Source organism: Crinia signifera, chromosome 9 (assembly GCF_055691185.1).
Source record: "Crinia signifera chromosome 9, ASM5569118v1, whole genome shotgun sequence".
Taxonomy (NCBI): domain Eukaryota; kingdom Metazoa; phylum Chordata; class Amphibia; order Anura; family Myobatrachidae; genus Crinia; species Crinia signifera.
The window spans coordinates 84296412-84316202 of record NC_139225.1 but is presented as its reverse complement, the minus strand read 5'-3'; the positions used below and the strand labels follow the sequence as shown (position 1 = coordinate 84316202).

General features: G+C 44.7%; 1 protein-coding gene across 4 annotated transcripts in view; it reads left to right on the top strand.

Moving 5' to 3' along the window:
• Positions 1 to 1619: 1619 nt before the first annotated feature.
• THOC2 (THO complex subunit 2) overlaps positions 1620 to 19791 on the top strand; it is a 133177-nt gene continuing 115005 nt past the window's right edge. For 2 of the 4 annotated variants that reach the window (XR_014460709.1, XR_014460710.1), the window contains exons 1-5: positions 1620 to 1795; positions 2408 to 2463; positions 6582 to 6673; positions 11052 to 11103; positions 13456 to 13526. Coding sequence is in view for 2 of the 4 variants with exons in the window: in XM_083159319.1 (XP_083015445.1) it covers positions 1731 to 1795; positions 2408 to 2463; positions 6582 to 6673; positions 11052 to 11103; positions 13456 to 13526 (336 nt within the window). In the remaining 2 variants the exon portion in view is untranslated. The remainder of the gene's footprint in view (positions 1796 to 2407; positions 2464 to 6581; positions 6674 to 11051; positions 11104 to 13455; positions 13527 to 19791) is intronic. The other 2 variants (XM_083159319.1, XM_083159320.1) reach the window with 2 other exon arrangements.

The window sequence follows — 19791 nt, the reverse complement described above, 5'->3', positions numbered from 1 at the left end:
ACTTGTAAAGGGGTGGAGATTATTAGGGCAATAATGCGGGATTTGCAAGTAATAAAGGACCACTGGCCGGAGGTTCCACTAATTTGGTCTAAGGCAGTGGTAGCCAACCCTAGCCCTCGAGAGCTACCAACAGTTCACATTTTCCAGACAACCTAGCTGCTGCACAGCTGCACTCATTAATCACTGACACATTTTAAAAGATACACAGATGGAGCTAATTAGCTCACTTGTGCTTCTGTGAGGAGACCTGCAAAACATGCACTGTTGGTAGCTCTCGAGGACTAGGGTTGGCTACCCCAGGTCTAAGGTAATCCCACGTAGATATTGGAAAGGGGATCAGGGAGGAGCTGCTCTTGGTAGATTTACTTTGAGTCTAGGACTGAAAGTGGTGAAGCACCCTGAAATCCGCTATGAGAGGACGGAACTTTTAGAACGGACGGGGTGCATTTGAGCTCGATGGGGCTCGATTTATTTGTCACAGCCCTTTTGGAGGGAATTAGATGAATCGCTTGGGTTAAAGAGTTTTGAATAGTGGTAGGCAGCTAGTTTAGGGTAGTTAGTAGCTAGATGGCGGGCTGCGGTCGATGACCCAGCTTTGGCGGAGAACTAGTTTGACTAGCATTTCCCCTTTGAGAAAGGCACTACCTTAGGGGAGGACCAGGTCGCCATCTTATGGAGGGGCTAGTACTCTGCCAATTAAGGGGAAATAGTACCAACACGGTTGTGCAGGGGGTGGTTTAAGCCACTCCCATTTTTGGTTAATTAAGACAATTTATTTGCGAGCCTTAACCAAGGAGCTCTGCTCAGGTCGCCACCTTGGCTTCAATTAAATAATTAATATAATTTAATAAATTTGGGCTGTGACCTTTAATTTCCAACTTTACTCAGTTGTCCGGGTTTTTATTTTATTTCAATGGTTAAGTGGACAGTAAAAACATATGGGTGACTTAATAAATAAAAAAAAAAATATATATATATATATATTGAATGTTTCTCCACAAGTAAAATAAATTAATTTGAGAAGTTCATAAGCTTCTGCTTTGAACTATGGGCCTAATTTCGACCTAATTGCAGGGCACATTTTGTAAGACACAACCATGTGCACTGCAGGTGCAGATGTGTACTATAGTCTAGTCTTGCCTGCAATCTATTTTTCTATTCAATTTTGATGCTGCGGATCGGTATCAAATCTAAAGCATTCAATTATATTTTACTTACATAAGCAAAATCGAAAAGAAAAATAGCCAAAATCAAACTGTGTATACACCATATAAGTGAATGGCCGTGATGCTAACAAATGAGTTTTTCTCAGAAAACAGTTGGATAAACAGGGGCATATGCACAAATCCTTGAAAAGAGAAAAAGTGGAAAGAGATAAAGTAGCAACGATGTTACAGGCTGTGTTTGAGCTGATTGGATGATACCTTATCTCTCCTCAAGCTCATAAAGGCCCCCACCCCCCATGCAGCACACACGAGCACACCTGGCTGGCCACCTATAATAATACTGCAGGGATTCCTATACATGGTTACAGGGATGAGCAGACGCCAGATGTGCTGCATACAGATGCGACAGGCCAGTAGTATAATATAACACAACAAGCCGTGGTGTGTGCTGCTGATACAGTCTTGTCACCGCCGTTACCCAGCATGCCCCGCTCCTCCTCCCTCCCCTCTGACCTCTGCTGATGTGCCGCTAAACATCCGGGCTATCCGTACTGTACGGGGAAGATGGCGGCGGCAGTAATATCTGCTGATTGGATAAAGAATTGGGAAAAATCTGGAAAAAATGATTTGTAAGTTTTAGGCTGGGGCTGCTAGGGGCGGCGGGGGCCCACTGACTGGGGGGTGGCGGCGGCGGCGAGAGGGGGACACCCGAGCCGCCAGGCTGTAGGCCGCTCAGCGTGGGGGGTCGAAGTGCGGACGAAGGGAAGGAGCGATCGGAGTGGAAGATATGGGGGTGCGAGCCAGAGGGAGGCTGGCAGAAGCATTCAGGGAGCGGGAGGCCTCTGGGTTCCCCATGGGGCTCCGGTCTCTAGGTCCCGGGGATGCTGCGGTATAGTGCACGCCTGGGGTGGGTGCAGCGGCTGCTCAGACCGCTCGGTCTTCTCAGGAGAGATCCACACAGGCTTCAGTAGGGATTATTATGTTTTCTATAATGTTCCTTACTGAACAGTGTATTGCAACTGAAATGCCATGAGTGATATGGAATTATATTTAATGTATAGGTCATGTATATGATCATTCCTTTCTATATATTCCTTCAATTCGGGCTATGTTACTTTGTCAAGCAAAACGCTCCTAACACCCAACGTAGTTTCCATTTGATATGTATGTGTTGCAAATTCTTGGGTAGTGATGTGACTGCAGTGTGCTCATCTGGTGCCAACCATGTCCTGTCTCCCTAGTGTGCAGCTGTGTCGCAGCCTGAGTGAAAAAGGACAAGAAAATGTGACGTTCAAAGGTAAAAGTCCAATGTTGCATTGTATATTGTGCTGCAGTAGTATAAAAGTTATGGTTGGTAATAATCATGTACAGTTGTTTCACTAGACATCCTGTAGCCATGAAAGATCAGTATCGATTGGCAAATGTTGAAGTGACTCCTAAAACTTTGGATAAAAATAAATAAATAAAAAGCAATCAAAAGTGCAGATTTTTAGTGGTGCTGTACTAAGCATACCTCTGCAAGTTGAGATCCTTTTCAAGGGAGACTGTAGTTCACAAACAAAATTTGATCCACCATCAGGCCTTGTCAACCTGTGGTTCTACAGATATGCTGCAAGTTTCACAACAGCATGATCTATCACATATTTGCTATGTTGCAGGTCCGTGCAATTCACAGCGCTGTGGATAGTGCAACGAGGGAGCTCCTTTAACTATTCAAATCCACACGCTGTTATGTCAGAGACTGCGGTACTCACGGGTGTTTAGCTGCGCTAAGGCAAAAAACAGCTTCACCGTTCTAGGGTTGTCCTGCTCCCACTCTAGAAGCTGTGTAAGCAGAAATCCATTAGTCAGACTTGGCAGTGCGCTGTTTAGAAAAGCCCAGGAAGCTCCATTTTGGTGCTGTCCACAGCGCTCTGTATTGAACCGACCCCCAAATGCTCAAACTGTGGCAGCAGCTGGAAAGACACATGTTGGCTAGGCCTCCATTTGGTGAACTCTTGCACTTTCAGAATGCTGACAGCGCAGTCTCTAACATCACCAATTTGCTCTGAAAAATATGCTGCAGCGTTAGGGGTGGAGTGAGGACCACAACTGGCACCTTTCTTCGAAACAGGGGTTGGTTGGGCCCAAAGTTTTGTGTCACTTAATGCAGACTTCCCGTACCTGTCTGTGGATCTTTATTGACAGACTGTAGTTTGCTATTGGTGATCAGATGCAGCACTCCATTCTCCCAGATGCATTCAGGAGGTGACTATCTCCTAACAGGCACCACCTCCTGCATTTGGATTTTATTTGCATGAAATTGCACAGCCTCTTCCCTGCTGATCTGCAGTTCCATACTAATCAGAGTCTGTCACTCAGCATACATGACAGTAGATATTGCTATGCTTTGTAAATCATGGCCGTGTTAATCTACGTTGGTTATAATTTATCTTATGACTTGTCTGTTCTGCATATGGCTTATCTTGCAGTATTTATTACTAGGTACATTCTCACTTCGAACCAACTATTATACCCCTTTCACACATATATGAAAATCCTGGGTTTTATCAGGTATGTGTGAAAGTAAAGTGTTCTTTGCCCCAGGGCTGAGACCTGTGAATTAGCCTGCTTTTGGACCCTGCAGTTACCTGGGTCCGTGTTTGAAAGAGGTGTACATGAGCTACTGTCCTGGTGTATGCCTTCACTGCTTCTTGCCTCCACCGCCTGGGTAGCTTAAATGTTAATGCTTATGCAGCCCACACACGCACCGATTCCAGCGTGCGTTGTGGGCTTAACTAGCACACACAGCATCACATCGTATGCCTTGTGCATACGATGTGCATGCGATGCTGTGCTAGAAAAAGCTAGTACAAAAAGTATGTGCAGCACATACTTTTTGTACTGTACGATGAGGTGCCGCGGGAGCGCGCACCCCATCGTACAGCATCGCACCGCCGGCATCGGCGCGTGTGTGGGCTGCATTAGTCCTTTTCACAGCAATATTTTTCTTGTGTTATCTAAAGTCCATGCATATGTATGCCTCTGTTTATGTAGTTTGGTCCCTTGTTTGCTAAAATAATTGATGGCTAAGAAATCACTTCAGTAGTAGTAGTAGTGCACAACGCATATAACTTGGAATTATGGCAGCCTAACTTTTTTGTTTGTGCTCCTTTATGGGCTGTGAGGAAAAAAATCTGCAATGTTATTTGTCATGAGTTGCAAAGAAAACAATCGGACCGTCTGCAACTTGCTGTTGCCACTCCAAATTGATTTTCCCTCAAGTTTTGTTATCTACAGATGTGTTTTCATCCATTATTGCTAAACATCCATTCTCAAGGCTCCAGGTCTTGTGCACTCAGATGTGCATCTTAATTGCAATACCATGTGGCAAAACCACTTCACAAGACTACACAGAGCGGACACGGGATATGAGCCCGAAGCGTGGCGAGTGGATGTGGTATACATTTAAGGTAATCGTGTCCCCTTGCGGGGCTCGCCACGCTTCAGGCTCGCTGCGCTCGCCACACTATCTAAAATCAATTGTACGCTAACGTGGATAGTAGGGGTATGAAAAGGTCGGAGGCCGCGTACCGCCGCCCCTCGCGGGCTCGCCAAGCTTCGGGTTGGTGTTGATAGTGGGGGTGGCGTTGACAATGGGGGTGCATTTAACATTGTAAGCACCCATCAGGGTGCTTGTACAATTAAAAATCACATTGCATCGCATGCCGCTATATTGCATGCGATTGTATAAGATGTACTACGATCAAAATCGTGGGCGCCGTGCCAGGAAACAAGTACCGACAAAACCATGTGCACTGCAGGTGGGGCAGATGTAACATGTGCAGTGGAAAAATCAAGCAGCCAGTATTTTCGTTGCACAGAAAAAAATAAATCGCCCACAACTAAAGGCCCCCATACACCAGTTTGCCCTTGATAGACCAGTTGGCCCTTGATAGCCCCTGGCAGCTCCCCGGGAGGTTCACTTAGGATTTGGCACTTGATATGCCAAATGAAACATGCAATAAATCGCATACAATTTATTGCATGTATATTACCAGGAAGGTGGCGGGGTGTCGAGCAGCGGCTGGGAACGAAGTAGCTCCGCTAGGCAACGCCCTCCTCACCCCCCCCCCCCCCCTCCTTCGGCACCAGGCAGGGGGAAAGCCGCACAGTGTGTATGGCCTGTCGGTGAACGCTGCTGCGCGCTCCCGCAAACATCGCCGGGAAAGCCATTCATCTTCTGGTTATACCAGCAGATGAGCGGCTTTCAGGACGGCTTTGCATAGCGCTCCGCTATGCAACGCCGTCCTCACGGAGTGGCTTTCCCCCTAGCGATGATTGTCGTCATCGCTGTCCATACACGCTGGGCATAGTCACCCAGTGTGTATGGACCTTAACTCTCTCTGCACATGTTACATAATAATAATAATTTTACTCCTGACTTACACATTTATGAGGTAGTCACACTGAGATAATTGGTAGGCTCTGTGCTAATAACTCTGTTGCAAAGTGGCTGCCTCATCTACAAAGTTGCAGATGACAACTCGTAGCTAGCCACTGCCCAAACAGAAAGAAAACCCACCCTATGCAAATCTGCAAGTGAATTGTGGGAATATACTGTTGCACATCCATATGCAATTCCCTAAACCATCTAATGATTTTTCCAGTCTGCGCGAATGTGAGCAAGTCTGACCCTGTCACAACTCTGCTGTAGATACAAGCAGATTGAGGCCAGCTTTGATGTTGCACATCCTCCCTTAAAACGCCTGGATACCTCTGCGTTTTTAGGACACTCCCTGAAAACATCTGGTTATCATCCTTACCAACTTTCTGTTAGTCAAATTGTTTGGGAAATTTTTGCAATTTTTTGCTGTTTTGGCTCTTGCATGCTCACTATGATCCGTATGCATGAACAGTCATATGATAATCAAACAGATTGTGAATATGTGATCAGTTCTGAATCTTAAGGTGCGTACACACGTACAGATTTTTCTATCTGATCTATTTGGTGGGAACAACAAAAACCTGGAAATGTATGGGAGCATATGAAAATAAAAAAAATGTTACCAAATGCTTGAAAACAGACAGTGATCAGTCAGACAAATTGTTTAAATCATTCTGATATAACAAATTTATCAAAGCATATATTTTTTCTGTTTTCCTGCATTTGGGTGGAAAATTTTTGATTTTCATTTGCTCCCATACATTTCCAGGTTTTTGTTCCCACCAGATAGATCAGGCAGAAAAATCTGAACGTGTGTACACACCTTATCCCCAAAAAGTATTGTTAATGGTATGTCCATTTTGGTTATGGCCATAAGCCGCATAAAATCTAGTGACTTCTGGCTGGCATTTAGAAAATGTTTTGTGGGTGTATCCTTATATAATATATATAGTATTTATAATTTTTATGCTTTGTCATTTTCTACTTAGAAATTGAGCAGGCTCTTTATGAGCTTGCTTGTCAAGTAATTAAAGGAAATCTGAAGCAGGATCAAGCTGCTGGCGTCCTTGCAGATATTATAGTAAGTTTACACATTTTACCTGATATTTATATTTTAATATATGCTTTTGGTGTACACCTATATTCCAAAGCAGTGGTTCCCAACCCTGGTTCTCAAATACCCCCAGCAGTACATATTTTCCAGGTCACCCAGCAGGTGCACTCATTATTCAGACAATTATGTCACTTGTGATTCTGTGTGGAGACCTGAAAAATGTGCACTGTTGGGGGTACTTGAGGACCAGGGTTGGGAACCACTGTTCTAAAGCTTTGTAGGACCGTGTTTCCCCTATCCCAGGCATTCCCAACCACGGTCCCCAAGGCACACCAACAGCAGGTTTTGTAGATATTCAGGCTTGAGCACAGGTGACTTAATTAATTATCTGTGCTGAAGCCTGGATATCACTAAAACCGGCACTGTTGGTGTGTCTTGGGGACCGTGGTTGGGAATGCCTGCTCTATCCCTTGATCTCTGGGATCCCTTTTTAAATGTCATATTTTGTGATTTAAATATTCTGGTTTTGTGTACTGTGCTTCTGCCCCTTATAGCATAATGCTCACATTTGTGAGGGGTCTTCATTTGTGAAAATCCTTTGGCCTTTCACATTGGGCCTGATTCATGCCAGTTAGCAAGGCTGCTTTGATGTAACGTGCAGAGAGAGCTAGATTTGGGTGAGTGGTACTTGTTTCCTAGCACGGCGCCCGTCGAATCCCATCGCTTACCATAACTTAAGGTATGCGATGAGACCCGATCAGATCCGACAGACCCGATTTTCGGGTTTTAAAGACCTTCCCATACAATTTAAAAATCAGTCGCATCGCATGTCATTACAATGGCATGCGATGCGTCCGACCCGATTTTACATTGTACCCAATGTTAAATGCCCCCCCAGACCCGATTTTTAATTGTATACCCACATGATGGTTAATTATTATGTCAAATGCCCCCCCCCCTTTGTTAACGCAACGCCATGATAAATGTCAACCCGAAGCGTGGCGAGCGCAGCGGTACGCGTCCTCTGACTTTTTCATACCCCCACTATCCACGTCAGCGTAGAGTTGATTTTATATAGTGTGGCGAGCGCATTGAGCCACCGAGCCCGAAGCGTGGCGAGCGGACGCGGAATACTTCACATGTATTCCATGTGCGCTCGCCACGCTTCGGGCTCGGTGGCTCGCTGCACTCACCACACTATATAAAATCAACTCCACGCTGACGTGGATAGTGGGGGTATGAAAAGGTCGGAGGACGCGTACCGCCACGCTTCGGGATGGCATTGATCGTGGCGTTAACAATGGGGGGCATTTAACATTGTAATCAGCCATCAGGGTGGCTGTACAATTAAAAATCGTTTCGATTTGGTCGCATGCGATCTGACTGATTTTTCCGACCCAATGACGTACAGTACAATAGAAATCGGTGGCACCGTGCTAGGAAACTAGTACCGGGTGAGTTTTTGTTTCTGTACAGTGTAATATGTGGCTGCTTTATTCTTACATTGCAATTTAGATTTCAGTTTTTAACACATCACCCAGATCTAACTCTCTCTGCACATGTTACATCTGCCCCACCTTCAGTGCAGCATGGTGTTAGCCAAAAAGTCTGAATTGGGCGCATTATCCCTCCCTATATCCAGCCCAAGGTCCTCTCACCCAGATCATTTAAACTTAGCATGGGTCTTCAAACTGCAGCCCTCCAGATGTTGTGAAACTACAAATCCCAGCATGCCTTGCCACAGTTTTGGGAGTGTTAAAACTGTGGCAAGGCATGCTGGGATTTGTAGTTTCACAACATCTGGAGGGCCGCAGTTTGAAGACCCATGATTTAAAGCCTTCACAGACCTGCCAGCAAAATTCTGTATCAAATGTCCTTCAGCTTCTTATAAAAAATACCAGTTTGCACTGAGATGTAATGTGATGGCTTTATTCCAACTTCAGATGTAGTTATGTTTTATGGCTGTTCTGTACATGCAGAAATGTAACAGTTTATGAAGTGAGTTTGAGGCTTAGTCAGAATGAGCACTGATACATTTGGCATAGCATTTATTGCATGAAATTGCTCTGCGCAAGCTCATAAAGGCAAATGTAGGCATATGCAGTTATGTTCATTCTTGTCATTCTGGCACTTAAGCCTGAGTCTGGAGAGGAGGGATAACAGAGGGAAGTTGTTTTCTAAGGCTGTATGGGTAGAATATACAGACCGAAACACAGCCTCCTTTTTGCCTGAGCAAGCCATTTTATGTGCTGTTGGTAAGTGGCAGGTGAAGAACTCTGATAATGATGACAAAGCAGATTGAACGTTGAAGTTAGTAGATAAGTCGTTAAAAAAAAAAAAAGAAAAACGTTTCCTTTCTATTAAAACATATTTTCTTTCATGACTTGGATTTCAGTCTCTGCTGTATTGGAAATATTTTAATTGTGCCTTATATTGAATCATTATTTTGCAAGCATAACAAATGGTTAAATGTTCAGTATGTATTTATTATAAATTAAACCTAATTTACACACCTTTGTCTTCAACATGATTGATTAATAAAACTAGTCTTGTTCAGGTACAGTGCTTGTATACCTCCTTGCAATGGTAAATTGTGAACTGCGCAGAGTGTTTAGAAACTGGCAAACAATATATTGCTAACTGATTGGTGTTTTCACAAATTTGTCTGTGATTGACGTTGTCTACAGACACATTTCATCAGCCCTACAGTACAGCTGATACCAATAGATCTAAAAGGTATATTGGTGCATATGTTTATGGGCGACCTGACCACACCTTCACTGGCTGCAGGGACTACTGACACTGGGGGGCAAATTTAAATTCCTGCCTAGTGGTATGATCTATTGAGCGTCCGATTTGGTCAGCGCGTACTTCTCATTGGCCGCTCCTTCAGTGCGATGGCCAATCGTCTGCTTTATCTTGCTAGTGTATACCCAGCTTTAGTATCTGTCACTGTGAATTTTTGGGATGCTGTTTTTGTTATGAAAAAACTACATATTTTATTTTTGCATGTAAGAAGAGTCTTTAAGAATGCAATATTTGCTATAATGTTGATTACTCTAGGTAGTCTGGTTCCCTCCCACAATCAAAAAATATAGTGATGGGTTAGTTCGCTCCAGGTAAAATTATCCCTAGCATGAATATGTAAGCGTTAACATGTGATAGAGAATGTAGATTGTACGCACCACTAGGGGGGTGTGGTACAGGGGTCCGACAGTCGGGATCCTGACAGTCATTATCCTGATGTCGGGATCCCGACTGGCCGAGCCCAGACAGCATGGCGAGCACAACAAAGCCCCTTGCGGGCTTGCTGCGCTCGCCATGCTGCGGGCACAGTGGCTCGCTACGCTCGCCACCTATTCTATTCTCCCTCTATGGGGGTCATGGACCCCCACGAGGGAAAATAGCCGACGGCCGTCGGGAACGCTGCTGTCGGTGTTTTGACCGTCGGGATCCTGATCTCGTGTGAATGCCTGTCCGGCACCCCTACTAGGGCACATACTGATGTGAATGGGCAAATATTTTATGTACAAGTGGTGCAGAATGTATGTGTGCACCATATAAATAATACCCCTTTTCCACTTGCAACCTGGGTCAAACCCAATATTTTGTCCCCGGGGCAATGCCAGGTTGAACCTGGGTTTAAGACGCATTCCACTGCAGTGCTACCCGGTAAATTATCAGCCCCGTTTACACTCAACCTGGGTAAGGCCTGTTTTTTTCCAATAGGTTATATAATAAAGGCCATTTTAAACTGCTTTGCCAAAAGGGATATCACAAAACAGGGCCACCATTACCCAAAAGGGCGATCACAAAACAGGGCCACCATTAACCAAAAGGGCCACCATTAAAGAAAACATTTCCACAAATATTTATTTCAAAGAGTTTGTGCTTTTATTTTAGTCCCAAATATTCAATAGGAATCCTTTTCAAAAGTGTCTTCACAGAAGACATGTAAAACTTTTGCGAAAACAGTTTGCAGTATACCTGAGCCATTGGTGTACCTAGACATGTAAAAAGTGCACATAAACCTGTACAAAATGCACATAAAAATACCCCGGACGCTCCAATCAGCTCTTTTTTTCAAATATGTTTCCACTACCCTTCGAGCAGGTAGCGTCCTGGGTTTAACCCTGGTAATTACCTGGGATGTATTGCAGGGGAGTCCAAACTGGGTTATTTGACAAGAGAGCATTTCCACTAGCTGAAAACTGGGGTTGATGCTCGTCCCCATGGAAATTACTAGGTTATTTCTGCAAGTGGAAAAGGGTATGACTGGTAATTAAAAAAATAAGTACAAAGTATATCATGAGAGAATCTAGAACACAGACTTTTTCTCTGAGAATACTGATATAATAAAATAGTTTATAATTATGTATTTGTTTTTAATCCTTTTAAATATTAGGATCTACGAGAAGACATGCCTTCGATATTAGCAGATGTATTTTGTATATTGGGTAAGTTTCTTTGTTTGATAATGAAAGATACATCTCATGAAAAAATAAATAACTATTTCATTCCAGGTACTGTCATTTGTACATAATTATTAATGGGAAAAAAAAACATATGACTAATTCTGGGTAGGATGTTGTGCTGTATTATTCATCATCCAATTATATTGACTAATTAAATCCTTCACCTTGAGTTCTGTCACTTCTGTTATTTTTCCATGATAAAAAAAAAAACTTTATATATTATCACAGCAGTAAAAACGTGCATAAATGATGGCTAATTGTACATAATACAGAAAAGGTACTGGTGAGGATGTTACACCCTAATGCAATATAATAGTGTTACATATATAAGCAATTGAATAGTGGTTTGCAAAGTATAATAAAAGCCCAGGATTATCTGCCCTCTTGAGGATGTTCTCTTGTTTTTTCAATTTGAAAAAGAAAATTTAATCATAACAACCACATAATTTAGTAGTATTTTTCATATATTTTTTTTATTTATGGCTTTAATATGTACAATGCTTGTAAAACAGAAATCCCATAAAATAAGAATCTGATAAACTAGGTAGACTAAAGCTGTGTACACACAGGGGCGATAGGGGCTGAAATCACTGGAAATATGGTCGCAGGCGTCCATATTGCCAGTGATGGGAGTATGGCCCGGCGATAAATCGCCAGGTGAGCGCTCCCGTTTTCAGCCCCATTCTAATCGCTCCTGCGACCAGCTGATTACCTCTGCGGCACCGCCGTCAGAGGTTCCCTTTCATCAGCGACCATCTCTGGTCGCTGATGAAAAGGGGAAACTGAGCAATATATTGCTCAGCCATATATTGCTCAGCCATATATGGCTGAGCAATATATCTCCCCCGTGTGTACGGGGCTTAAGGGGATTGGACACTGACAGCAAATAGATCATTTAGATCAGTGGTTCCCAACCCTGGTCCTCAAGTACCCCCAACTGTGCATGTTTTGCAGGTCTCCACAAAGAATCACAAGTGCTATAATTCGCTCCACCTGTGGATCTTTTCAAATGTGCCTGAATAATGAGTGCACCTGCCGGGTGACCTGGAAAACGTGCACTGTTGGGGGTACTTGAGGACCAGGGTTGGGAACCACTGACTTAGATTGTTGATGTCGGACCTTTGTAGGTTTGCCACATGCAGTGATTCATGCTGGAAGCCGCTCAGAGGAGAAAACTGAACTCACGTGAAAGTCACCCAGTGTCTACGGGGCTTAAAACAGATATTCTTGCACCTCTACTTTTTTTTTTTTTCAAAATGTTTTTATTGAACCTCCCAAAAAAAAAGTAATAACACAGTACATCCAACAATGGACGGAGATATACAAATAATAACAATGAGGTTCAAATACCATTTTCAACATTTTCCTTAACAAATTCACTAAGTAAGTAAGGGAGGGAGCTGCCTCCCAAAACAGTCGAGAAAATTTAGAGATATAGAATTCTATCGATGAATGCTGATATATGGGTATGAGAGAATTTCTCTAGACATTGAGCTCGACCTGGATGTTTAATCAATACGATAATCTAAATATATAGAGTAACACAAAATAAAATAATAACAAAACAAAAGAAGAAAAAGAACAGCTTAGTCCTACACTAACATGGTAGGTGACCAAGTTGCACCTCTACTCTTAATAGGGAGAAATTGGCAGTGAAAGGGCAACTGCCCAGGGTGTGTTCATTCCCCTTATTACTCACTCATAAGCCAAGAAGCAGCGGGCAGGCCTTTTAGAAGGCATATCTGTTGCAGATGCCTCTCCATTTATAATGATCTCCAGCATAGAAATTGGAAAAACAAATTTGTAACTTACCAGCACTAGACTATGTGGGGCAGGTGGCACTTTAGCAGTGTGGCTTCTCAGTATCATAGTGCTGAACCACTCTGTTACTGGTAGGAGCTGTTTGAGGTGTCCCCAAAACTTCCATCCCTATTGGCATCGGCCGGGGGTTAAGGAGTAGTGTATCTGTGTGTGTTTGTTTTTTCTTCTCCATCTAATAATAATGCGTTGAGAAATGCTCTGCGTAAGTAGCATCATTTTAGGCTTCCTCATACCAGCAAATTACATCTGCAGCACACCCACATTTGGCCTGCTATAATAGCAAATCTCCATAATATTTTTTGCCTCGTTTGATCACTAGTTGAACCACCAAAATTTTTTTATCAATTTCTATAGTGTATTTGTAGTACATTTTCTGACAGTTGTGCATCTTCTGCTTTCTAACTAGTTCTCCTTATTATTGTTCATCTTCACTTAATGGATGCAGGGTAATATAACACTATCAAGTATTATTTATACATTTTACATTAAATGTTGGTTTTCTTTCAACTATAGATATTGAAACAAGCTGTTTGGAAGAAAAATGGAGGCGGGATCATTTTACCCAGCTGGTATTATCATGTTTGGTAAGCCTAGTTCTTAGTATGGACAATTACATAATTTTGCTGGATGCATTTTATTCATTATTCGGATTCTGTTCTTGTATTAAATAGCACAGCAGTTAACCATTTCATAATGGCCAATTGAGAAAGTTTCTGCGTACTTGTAAAACACTTATTCCCCCTGCAGATTAAGTGATTATCCTTCTACTGCAGATGTTACAGAAACAAGTTGTTTATAGACTGCAATATGTATTGGCTTGATAAGGACTTACATGCCAATTTTGCAGTATGTAAATTCCTGTTCATCACTTTTTTGTCTAAAATAAGTGTTTATATACTCTAGTTTATTTTGCCACCAAACATTCGCAAACCCAAATTGTTTGCCATACCAACTATTATTTTCAGTAGTAAACCCCTTCTCTCCCTCCTTCTGTGGTAGAGAGTTTGTGGGCTGCTAGCCCCATTCTAAGTAGCCCTTAGTAGTATATTCTGCTCTTGTTACAGCACTGCAGTACTCCAATAGAAAAGCCCATTCAGTCCAATAGGTGCTATTTACTAATGAATTCTGTCAAGTCTGTCTGATGTGAATTCCTCTAGTGCAGTGATGGGGAACCTTCGGCCCTCTAGCTGTTGTTGATCTACACATCCCAGCATGCCCTGCTACAGGTTTGCTATTTGTAGTGTTCCCACTAGGCTGTTTTAGCGGGGCGCTGCGCCCTGCCCGATTTTTTTAAAGGGCAAAATGCGACCCTGCCTGTCTCGGAGCGCTCCGCTAAAACAGCCTCACGGGGAAGCCCAGCGTCGCCGTTGACGGCGATGCCTGGTGCTTCCCCGGCAGCACAGTGGATTCGGAGTGGCCGGGCCTGCCCCCTTTGATGACTCTGGTGGCCGGGCCCGCCCCCTTTGATGACAATGGCGGCCCAAGCACGCCTCTTTCATTACGGCGGATTCCCGGGACCACCCCTTTCATGACGTCGGTGGCCAGCGCCCTGCCCGGTGTCACTCATAGAGTGAACACTATATTTGGCCATTCTAAAACTGTTGCAGGGCATGCTGGGATGTGTAATTCAACAACAGCTGGGAGGGCTGAAGGTTCCCCATCCCTGCTCTAGTGCCTTATATTATGTTACCTTGTCATACTGATGCATTTATGATTTATTTTTTAATCTTAAGCTTTTTGCAAAAAATAAATAAAAATGTAGTACCAGACACTAGAACACTACGGGAGAACTTTATTACTTACAGTTAAATTTGTGTTTTTATTTATATATTATTTATATATATTTTTTATTTTACTCTTCTTGTAAAATGTTATTTTAAAATAGTGAGGGAGGAGTAATGACATAGTTTATGCATTAGAAGTTGATTGACCTATTCTTAATATTAAAGTTTTCTTTATAGCAATGCTTTACAGGACCTAGATTACATTATTTCTCTTTCAATGGTCCTGGTGACACAGCTCAACACTGGGATGTAGGAGGGTCCGAAGGAGCCAGGCACCTATCCTAAAGCTTTAGAGGGTAGGCTCCTCCCCTACTGCATCCCAGACTCTTCAGTTCGTGTTAGGTGCCCACTGGAGTGGGTGCTATTCTAAAGGGCTGCGGGAGCAGCCGAAGAAATAGAGTAGTTAGGGAATTTTTATTGTTTTATTAACTTTCACCCTAGCTAGGTAGGCACAGTGTGAGGATTCTCATAGTGAATCCTCACACTGCTAGCGCAGCAGGAGCTGACAGAATCGCGTCCTGTCAGTTCACTGTGCACAGGGGAGACGCTGTCTGGCCTCCCTGTGCAGCGCTTTCAGCCTCTATTAAGAGGCTGCCTGGGCTCCGGAGTATCCTGAAACCGGCTCCACGTTTAGGTGGGGATCATGGGGGACAGGCGCTCCGTGATGGCGGCGGCCATTTTATGCGGAGCTTACACGCTGAGCTCCTATATGAGAGGACAGCAGCGTTGTGACAGGCATGTTCCAAGTGGTCCCCAGTCGAGGGGGAGACACTGGAACTAGGAAATCCTACCTAAGGAGCGGCTGGCTGGGGGTGGTTGGCGCCAAAAGTCACGGACCCCGCAGCAGCAGGGACTTTTGGTCTCTTCCTTCACTCTGACTTTGGCGCCTTTCAGAACGCTTGCAGCGGAGCTGAGCTGGCTTACTGATCCTGGCAGAGTGACTTGGATTTCCTGGGCATCGCTTCCCCGCAGTTGAAACCAACAGACAGATAAGTGATTGGGTGCATTGACTCTGTATAAACGCTTGTACATTGTTGGCACTGTGTATATCGATATTTGTCACTTGCATCATGTCTGAGCATCAGGCTGTGGTTTTGGGGGAGGGAGCCCTTAGTGCACTGAGCGCGTGCAATGTTTGCACACAAAAGTTTGTCCCTGAGCAGATGGCCAAGGGGGGCTTATGTATTACTTGCGCTGATGTGAGACCCATGGGCAGTGAACCCCATAGGGCAGAGCAGAGTGAACCTGCGTGGGCCAGTGCCCTAGGCAGGTCAGTAAACGCTTTGGTGCAGCTTCTAGACAGGCAGAGTGATGTGTTGGTAGAATCACAGAGACCTATGCCATCATCTCAGCAGTCTTCTGGCTCCTTGCCTCTTACCCAGGCAGATCCTGCGCTTATTCAGGTGATGCAGGATACTGCTAAGGGGATCAACAGGTTCAGTGAAATACTGGACAAAATGGATGATGTTGCAGGGACCCCTAAAAGGTCTTATGCTATGCCTACTGTGGTAGATGAGGAGGAGGGGGCGTATACTGACATCCCCTGGGATCAGGGTGATGATTTTGAAGAGACCTCTGCGGCTGGTATAGAGGATCTTATTGTAGCTGTGAAACAGGCTTTAAAACTGTCTGTGGAGGATAAGACTCCTGTTAAGGGTGTTTTTAAGCGACAGCGGAAGGAGGCTGTTACTTTTCCTTCAGATGAGGGGTTGCAGGAATTATTGGAAGGGGCTTGGAAAACCCCGGATAAGAGGCTTCAGATGCCTAAGAGATTCCTTAGTCTGTACCCCATGCCAGAGTCTCATGCTGAGCTCTGGGAAAAGGTGCCTGTGGTGGATGCTTCAGTGGCACGTTTATCCAAAGCTACGGTATTGCCTGTACAGGGCGGTGCAGCTTTTAAAGATTCTGTGGATAAAAAGCTGGAGGGGTGGGGTTTACCCTACGTCCCCTTTATTGCTTCAGCCTGGGTCTCTAAGGCCATGATAGAGTGGGCTGGTGAATTATGCACCATGCTGCAGGCTGACCCTGGTGCTTTGCTTATAGCAGAATAGATTAAGGCCGCCGCAGAATATGCGGTGGAAGCAGAGGAGGAAGCTCTTAAGATGGCTACCAGAGTGTTTACAGTCTCTATTAATGCCAGGAGAGTGCTCTGGCTTAAGGCCTGGGAAGCGGACAATGAGTCCAAGAAGGCCCTAGAAATGTTAGCTTTCAAGGGAAAGTTACTTTTTGGTTCTGAGCTAGAGGAGATTATAAAACAAGCCACGGGCGGCAAGAGTACATTTCTGCCGGCTCCCTCAGCAAAGCAGACATCCAGATTCGCTGCTTTTAGGCCGTCCTTTCGGCCCTCCCCTAGAGGTGGTGCGTCCTTTCGAGGACAGTCTTTCAGGGGAAAGTTTCAGTCCTCTAGGGGCAAAACTCAAAGGTCCAAGTTTGGCTCCTTCCATAAGAAGCCTGCCTCCAAAGGAGAAGACAAACCCTCCGCATGACTGTCAGGGGATAGGCCCTACAGTGATAAAGGTGGGGGGGCGTCTCACACACTTCAGGGACGCATGGGCTTCTCTAGACCAGGATGCCTGGGTTTTAGATGTTATAACCCAGGGTTACAAAATCCCTTTCAGAGGGTTGCCTCCGAAGAGGTTCATCCCCACATCCTTGCCGAAACAGGCGCTCCTTCGCGCAGCTCTTATGAGAGCGGCTCATTCCCTTTTGGAAAAAGGGGTGGTTATTCCGGTTCCCAGGGCAGAGTGGAAGAAAGGCTTTTACTCCACGCTGTTCCTGGTGCCCAAACCAGACGGGTCTTTCAGACCAATACTAAACTTGAAAGCCTTAAATGTCCATCTATGGGTAGACCATTTCAAAATGGAGTCTTTAAGGTCAGTACTCCTGAGTCTGGACCAGGGAGAATTTTTGGCGTCCATGGATGTCCAGGACGCATATCTGCACGTCCCCATTCACCCGGAACATTTGGGCTGGCAACCGCACCAAGGGTATTCACCAAAATAATGTCAGTGATGGCGGCGGTGTTGAGGCTCAGGGGAATCACAGTAATACCCTATTTGGACGATCTCCTGTTCAAAGCAGAGTCAGCAGCCATGCTTCAGGGTCACTTGGCAGAGGCCATCAGTTTTTTTACAAGTTCACGGCTGGATTTTAAATTTGCAAAAATCTCAGTTGGTACCATCACAGAGGCTCCAATTCTTGGGGGTCATTCTAGATACCCATCTCCACCGGGTATTTCTCCCGGAGGTAAAGGCCAGGGACCTGGTCACCTTAGTCCAGGAGATCCTCAGGGCTCCGAGCATCTCAGTGTGGAGGTGTCTCAAGCTCCTAGGAAAAATGGTGGCGTCATTCGAGACGCTTCATTATGCCAGGTTCCATTCTCGGGTGTTCCAATGGAACATTTTGTCAGCATGGTCAGGGAACACTCTGACAATGAAGTCGGAGATGATAGTGCTGTCTTCGGACACTCTAGACTCCTTGAAATGGTGGACAGAAGTGGATTCCCTTCAGTGGGGCCGGTCATTACAGACCTGGGACTGGTTGGTAGTAACTACCGACGCCAGCCTAAGGGGCTGGGGGGCAGTAGTCCGGGATCTTAGGCTGCAGGGGCTGGGACGCCAGAGGAGTCTGTATTGCCAATAAACATCTTGGAGTTGAGAGCTGTCTGGAAAGTGATTTCCTTGGCGGGAGACAGGTTACGGAACCTCCCTTTGAGGATTCAGACAGACAATGCCACAGCTGTGGCGTATCTGAATCACCAGGTAGGTACGCGCAGCAAATAGGCCATGTGGGAGGTGTCCAGAATCTTCCTATGGGCGGAACAGAATGTTCCAGCTGTATCGGCTATATTCATTCCAGGAGTAGAGAATATAGAAGCAGACTTCCTGAGCAGGGAGGAGCTCAAGGAAGGGGAATGGAGCCTACATCCTCAGGTGTTTCAACAGATCACTTGGAAGTGGGGAACTCCGGATGTGGACCTGATGGCATCCAGGTTCAATCATCAAGTGCCCAGGTTCTATTCCAGAACGAGGGATCCACTAGCGGAGGCAGTGGATGCCATGACTACTCAAGGGCAGGGAGATCTTCTTTATGCATTCCCTCCAGTACCAATGTTAGCGAGACTTTTGAAAAGAATACAGGAACAGAAGGTTCCGGTGATCCTTGTGGCCCCAGATTGGCCAAGGAGGTCCTGGTACTCGAGACTTTAGAGGTTGTCTGTGGACTCATGGCGTCTGCCTCCGAGATCAGATCTGCTAAGACAAGGACCATTCAATCACCTGGATTTCGATCGATTGATTTTGACGGCATGGCTATTGAAGCCGCCGTTTTGAAAAGAAAAGGATTTTCTGAGGCAGTAGTACAGACTATGATAAAAGCCAGGAAAGCTGTATCCTTGGCAAATTATTATAGAGTCTGGAAGATGTACATCAGATGGTGTGAGAGACGAAAGGCTCACACATCTCACTTCAAGCTATCAAGAATGTTGGAATTCTTACAGGATGGGTTTTCATCGGGCCTAAGCCTTCAATCATTGAAGGTGCAGATTTCGGCCTTGTCCATCTATTTCCAAAAAAGGATAGCTATTTTACTGGAGATTCAAACCTTTTTACAAGGGGTATCCAGATTGAAACCCCCTTACAAGCAACCAGTAGCGCCTTGGGATCTGTCACTGGTTTTGGATTGCCTTCAGAAGGCACCATTTGAACCTTTAAGGTCGGCTGACTTTAAGTTTCTCACGTGGAAGCTAGTGTTTTTGTTAGCAGTAGCATCTGCTAAAAGAGTGTCAGAGTTGGGAGCCTTGTCATGCAAATCTCCCTTCTTAATTTTTCATGATGACAGGGCTGTTCTGAGAACAGTGCCTCAGTTTTTACCGAAGGTAGTCTCTGCCTTCCATTTAAATCAGGAGATAGTTCTACCTGTGTTTCAACCCCCAGAGGGTTCTAAGAAAAGGGACAAGTTGAAGACTTTGGATGTTGTGCGTGCTTTACGCATATATGTGGACAGAGTGAAGAGTGTCAGAAAGACTGACACATTATTGGTACTGTATGATGTACACAAAATTGGT